General features: G+C 45.9%; 1 protein-coding gene across 2 annotated transcripts in view; it reads right to left on the bottom strand.

The window, feature by feature from the left end:
• Positions 1-6,182, bottom strand: part of NUF2 (NUF2, NDC80 kinetochore complex component) — a 57,498-nt gene that overhangs the window by 30,095 nt on the left and 21,221 nt on the right. For both annotated transcript variants that reach the window (XM_019501881.1, XM_019501883.1), the window contains one exon: positions 1,599-1,695. In XM_019501881.1, the coding sequence (XP_019357426.1) occupies positions 1,599-1,695 (97 nt within the window). The remainder of the gene's footprint in view (positions 1-1,598; positions 1,696-6,182) is intronic.

Genomic DNA, 6,182 nt, shown 5'->3' with positions numbered 1-6,182 from the left:
CTTACCATCAACCATGAATACTATAGAAGGTCTCACTGGGGTCAGAGACCCTGCTATAGACTTCTCTCCAGAAGCTGTGATTATATATAGGGACAATTATCTTAATGGGTGAATCTACATGTGAAATTAAGGTGATGCAATAAACTCTGGTGCAGTCCATGCCAGAGTCAACTGTTCTTGGATGATCAGTTCTACACGTGTGCCCAAAATAGCAGCAATTTGAGTCAAGACTCTGGTTGGCTGGGCTGACCAGGCGCAATTTATGCCCCCTGTTGACATCTACATGTGCATTTCAGCACAGTAAAGTATTCCACTGTAGTACTGTCCTCGACAGTACTATCCTATGATGGAGTTAATTAGTTTACTGCCCCTTAATACCAGCACACGTGTAGACTGTGATGCTTTACTGAGGAGCTAATTAGTCTTCAGTAAAGCACACATGTAAATGCACCAAGAGAGTACTTTTCAATTTTGAAAACAGTAGGAATACAGAAGATACATAAGGTAAAAACCACAGAGAGAAGACTAACCACATGGCCCTTTCAAAGTTTGTTAGCCGCCCCTGCTTGAGCCAGTTGGCCTGCAACTCCTGGCCATTTCCCCATCAGTTTGTCAGCCTCATGGCACGCTGACCACCTCCTCCCCTTCCTTTCTACCAGGGTCACCTTTAAAGTAGTCAGGGTCTTTTGATCTTTTAAGAGCAAGCCTTTCAAATTTCACCATCACCCAATGATAGCCACAGTATTCTCTTAGCTGCTTAGAACAGCATTTCTCAACCCGCGAGTCATGACCCAAAAGTGGGTCACAAGAATATTTCAAAGGGTTGCGAGCTGTGGCAGGGCAGAGGGGTGGCAGGAAGGCACCTGCCCCTTCTAGTGGGGGTAAGAGGGCAGGGGAGAGCTGTGTGGCCAGGCTGACAGCACTGGGGCTGGTGCCCATGCTTACAGGAACAGGGCAGCTGGGAGATGCTGCTTGCGGGGGCAAGAGGGACCATGACCATGGTGCCTGCTGCAGCACAGCAGCCCAGGCCCAGGGGAGGGGAGGTGTCACAGGCCTCTCCTCCTGCTCCCTATAGCCCATGCTGGGGCTGGACTCGCTCCGCTGTTACCCATGTGAGCCAGAGCCACCGCAGCCACCACACTCCAGCCCAAGCAGAGTCCTGTCTTTGCCCCTGGGGAGGCAAGGGGGAAGGCATGTGCCCCCGGATCTGCTCATGGGCAAAGACAGGCTATTGCAGCAAGCTGGGGCCAGGGCTGTGCCAGGCTCTTCCCAGTGGGACTAGGCCAAACTATGCTCGGGGTGGGCAGGGGCGAATTTTGGGGTGGCTGCAGCCCACACCCCCCTCCCCAGCTCCACAGCATTTATAGGCCGTATCAGTCAAAAAAAAGCCTATTACTGATACTCTCAATTTTCCTCATATCCGTGCCGATCCAATTTAGGACCAATGTATCGGTGCACCTCTAATAAATACCTTCATATTTTGATTTTGTATCTTTTGTTTTAGTCAGAAGTAACATTCTAATGTTTTCTGACAAACCAAAAGAATAATATCCATAAACAAAAACACTAAGCACTAGAGAGAAATATAAATGTCATACCGTTTTTCGACAATACTCAGTATTTAGCAGTTGCCGCAGTTCCTGAATGTCATCAGACAGTTGCTTGAACTCTGCCTGCTGCTCTGCAGGAATGGTGCTATATGCAAAAAAATGGAGTTGGACATTTTTAGTGCATACTAAGTGTCACTACAGCCCTGGACTCAATAGCACAGAAAAGAAAACACTTTTCCCCACCTTAAAAGAACTTACAACCAGAAAGACACCCTTGTGACCAGATAGAGACTCAAACTCAAGATAGTAATTCAAATTCTGCTTTGGCAGGATGTTGTTGAAAGATTCCATGGTTGACGTATGATCCAGACAATTAAGTAAAGAGGGAGGATGTTGGGAGCATTAAGGAAAGGGAATTTTATGTTTCAGATGTAACATGAAAAAGTACAAAGACAGGAGTAAAACTGATACTGTGGCAAATCAGTCTAGATATTTAATGTATAAAATGTCCACAACATTATTGAAGACTTAAGACCTAAGACTTACACTTGGCAGATAAGAGGCTCTGCAGGTCTGTACTGAACATAACTGCTAAAAGGTTTTGTTTGTTTAAAAACAACAACAACGCCGTTGCTTTTAGAAAGCCGTTGGAAAATAACCAGTAAGAATGAAAGATGGCTACAGATTTAAAAAGGAAAATAGCAGAGGTGGGGAATATGCCTGAAAGAATTCTAGCTGCAAGTGAGAAGGGGACTGACAACTTGAATAGTAATAGAGGGAGGTGGCTTTGTCCATCCAGGGTATCTTATGCTACTCATGCTAGAAGTACCACGTATTACAGGAGTTAGACTGTAAAGGAACTAATAGAAATATTTGTCTGAGACATGTTTAAAATGAGAGTTTTCCCTGCTCTAATTTGGGGACACTGTTTTCCCACTATTACCTATAAATAGTCAAAATAAATGCAGGGGAATTTCTTTAGTGTTCATACCATTACATACCCAGTTCATTTCTGTCACTGTGGTCAAGATAGCAAAACACAGTATATACTAATAGATTCCATATCAGTTCTGACTGACCCCGATTTCTTGAGGTCCTCAGAGCCAGACTCACATGTCTTGCAGAGGTTTTTCTGCATAATACATGAGATATTGCCTTTCCTACCATTTACACAGCTGAACATCTCGTCTAAGCTCTTATCTGTCTCTCAGCTACTGCACCAACATTTTCTCCAGCTTTCACAAATGAAATCTTGCTTCATTCCTATCCAGCCCACCTGGAAGAAGAATTGTTCAAGAACTGCACCATCAAACCCATACTATACGCAAGATATATAGATGATATCTTTATCATCTGGACCGAAAACCTGCAATATCAGATTGATTTTCAACACAAATTTAATAACCATCACCCATCCATCAGACTCTCTCTTTAATACTCCAGCACCAACAATTCCATTTTAGACACTATGATCAATATCTAGTAGAGGTGCACTGATACATCAGTCCAATATTGGGTCAGTTCCAATGTAACGGAAACTGGCTGTATCAGATATTGGCCAGATAGGGCTGACTATTTGGCTAATAAATGCCCATGTTGTGCATAGCCACAATGCATCACTCAGGCAGCAGAAGCACAGCCGGCAACGTGGAGAGCTGCCTCCAGCTGGTAAGTCAGGTGGGGTGGAAGGAGAGTGGGGAGGGAAGAGGCTTGGGGGGCAGATCCAAACCCCCCTGTGGTGGGGTGGGGACAGGGGTAGGTGCTGCCCAAGCAAGGCGGGGGGAAGCTAGAGCTGCAGCTCATGGGGAGGATGGCTCCCACTGCTACTTGCACCCCAGGAGGGCACAGGGGAGGCATGTGCTCCCAAGATCTGTGCAGGGCAGGATGGGGCAAGCTGCAGCCAGGGTTGCACAGGGCTCTTCTTGGGAGGGGCTGGGTTCAGAGCAGGCACCAGCGGTGCTGGAAAGATGCTGCATCCACCCCAAATTTTGATGCCGCTCCGCTCCCAGCGCTGCCGCCGCCAGCCACCCAGCACAGCCCCAGCTCTTCCCAGAGCATGGGTGGAGGTGGGGCGTTGAGCCAGGACTGTGCTGGGTGGCTGGCAGCAGCAGCACTGGGAGCGGAGCAGTGGCGAAGTTTGGGATGGAGTCAGCATCCTCCCAGTGCTGCCAGCACCTGCTCTGAGCCCAGCCCCCACCAAGAAGAACCCCGCACAGCCCTGGCTGCGGCCTGCCCCACCCTATGCAGATCTGGGGGACATATGCCTCCACCATCCTCCTGGGGCACAAACAGCAGCAGGAGTCACCCCCCCTTCTGCTGAGCCGTGGCTCCATCCCCCCGCAGCCGGCCTGGGCAGCGCCTGCTCCTGCCCCCTCCCTCACCTGGGGGGGGCGGGACGCATTGATCTGCCCCCCACACACCCCCTTCCAATTTCTGATACAGCTGCCTCCAACTGGTAAGTCCAGTGTGGTGGAAGGGGCAGAGGGAAGGATCAGTATCAGCCAATATGCCTCCTTAAATATCGACTGTTGGTATTGGCCCCAAAAATCTCTATTGGTGCACCCTAATATCCAGAATAGTAAAATACATGCCACCATATACAGAAAGCCCACAGACCAACATACATATCTACACAGAACTAGCAATCGCCCTAAATACACCAAACAAGCTGTAATATACAGCCAAGCCTTCCAATACCACCAAATTTACACTACGCAGAACACCCATGATCGTCACCTCACAAATCTCAAAAGGGCTTTCACCCAACAAGGACACTCTTCCAGAGATACAGATCATAGTTTTGAAAGAGCCACCCAGATACCATATGAAGAACTGCTGAAGAATCTTTCTGGGACCACCATCCTAGCCTTTACACAAGCACCAAACCTCATCAACCTCATCACCAGAAGCAAACTTCCTATGGCCCAAAGCAAAAACAAATGCATCCAAACCATGCTGGGGCAAGAAATGTAAAACCTGTCAACACATTTCCACCACCTCCACAATAACTACACCTCACAACAGAACCCATCATCATTCCTGGCTCTTACATCTGCACCTCCAGAAATGTAATACATCTCATGCAGTGCACTAAATGCCTGGATCAAAAACACGTAGGAGAAACCAAACAACAACTGTGCACCAGAATGAATGCACACTGAAAATCTAGCAAAGACAAAAATACCCAATTAACTGTAGGTGCACACTTCTCACAAGATAACCACTTTCCCTCCATTTTTCAGTTCTAATCCTCAAAGGGAATTTACAAAACACCGTTCGTAGATAAGCCTACAAACGTCACTTCATGATTTTCTGTATCCAGGAGGTTTATGGACTAAATATAGACATTGGATTTATGGCACATTATAACCTGCCTGCCATTTGATAACCTCAGGCAACTCATCTGCATTTTACCGGCTACATTCTTCTATTGCTAGTTCAACATTGCCCCTTCCCCCACCTTTTCTTATCTCACACCTATTGTCTTCCATCCCTCTGATCCTCACTGTCACATTTGTATTTTCAGACATGCATTTTGACTTCTATACTACTCAGGAGAGCACATAATTCACCAACAGACTGTCTATATACCTGAAGAAGGGCATTTGTGCCCAAAAGCTTGCAAAGAACAGATTTTTCCAACTATTTAGTTGGTCTAATCAAATATATCACATTTACCCAAAGAACAATGACTGCAAAATATATTTTCCTACACCATGGCTTTAATTACAATAACCTTCCTTATATATCCTTCCAGTGTCTCCCCTGCTCTATCACAGTGTTGGATGCTTGCCTTCATTTTCAAAGCCCTTAAAAGCCTGTACCCAACTCTACCAACATCTTTCATTCATGTCAGGAAGCCAAGTCCTCCCTTCAAATCACCCCATAATATCAAACTCCAGCACACACTTGCTGGATTTTCAAATAAGCATCTTCAGTTTGCCCCCATGCTACCACTCATGCTTAGGAGATATCTGTTAACATCAATAAATTATCTCATTTTCTCTTTCAAGTCCCTCCTTAAAAAAAAACCTCTCCTGTCATGATGCCTCCACAGCAAATCACGCTCATTGATAAAGTTGTACACCTTGTTTCTAGTCTGAATGTGTTCAGCTTCACATTCCAGCTATTGATCTCTTTTTGCCTTTCCCTAACAGGCTAGAGAGTTCTTTACTTTCAAATCTTCTTCCCATCTAAATATCTTTAGCCCATGACTAAGTCACCTATTAGATAAATAGATTGAGCTGAAGTTTGCCACTAATAAGGTAGGCTTTGCAGACTGTGAAACATTCTTGCAGCAATTTTCTGAACTCTGCAACATTTCTTTGGAAGTGTAGGCACCAGATGGACATACTATTGAAAACATTATTGCAATGCAAATATCAGAGGTAATGCCACTCCTACTCAGTATTCCTGCACTTATATACATGGATTACATTGGCTATCAGTCAAAATCACATGGGATATCATAGTCAGTTAGTTATCTAACTGAATATGAGTTAGTTATCTATTATGAATAGATAACTAACTCAGGGCAGTAGTCAGGGAGGCACTTGGAGCCCAGGGTGTAGCTAGTATGGGGGTCCAGGAAAGGTGGTCCTTCCTCAAGGAGGCTATCCTTGGGGCGCAGCA

The sequence above is a fragment of the Gavialis gangeticus genome, unplaced genomic scaffold (genome assembly GCF_001723915.1).
Source record: "Gavialis gangeticus isolate Ggan-Ray unplaced genomic scaffold, GavGan_comp1, whole genome shotgun sequence".
NCBI lineage: Eukaryota > Metazoa > Chordata > Crocodylia > Gavialidae > Gavialis > Gavialis gangeticus.
The sequence above is the reverse complement of the archived record's forward strand: the minus strand, read 5'-3'. Positions and strand labels throughout refer to the sequence as shown.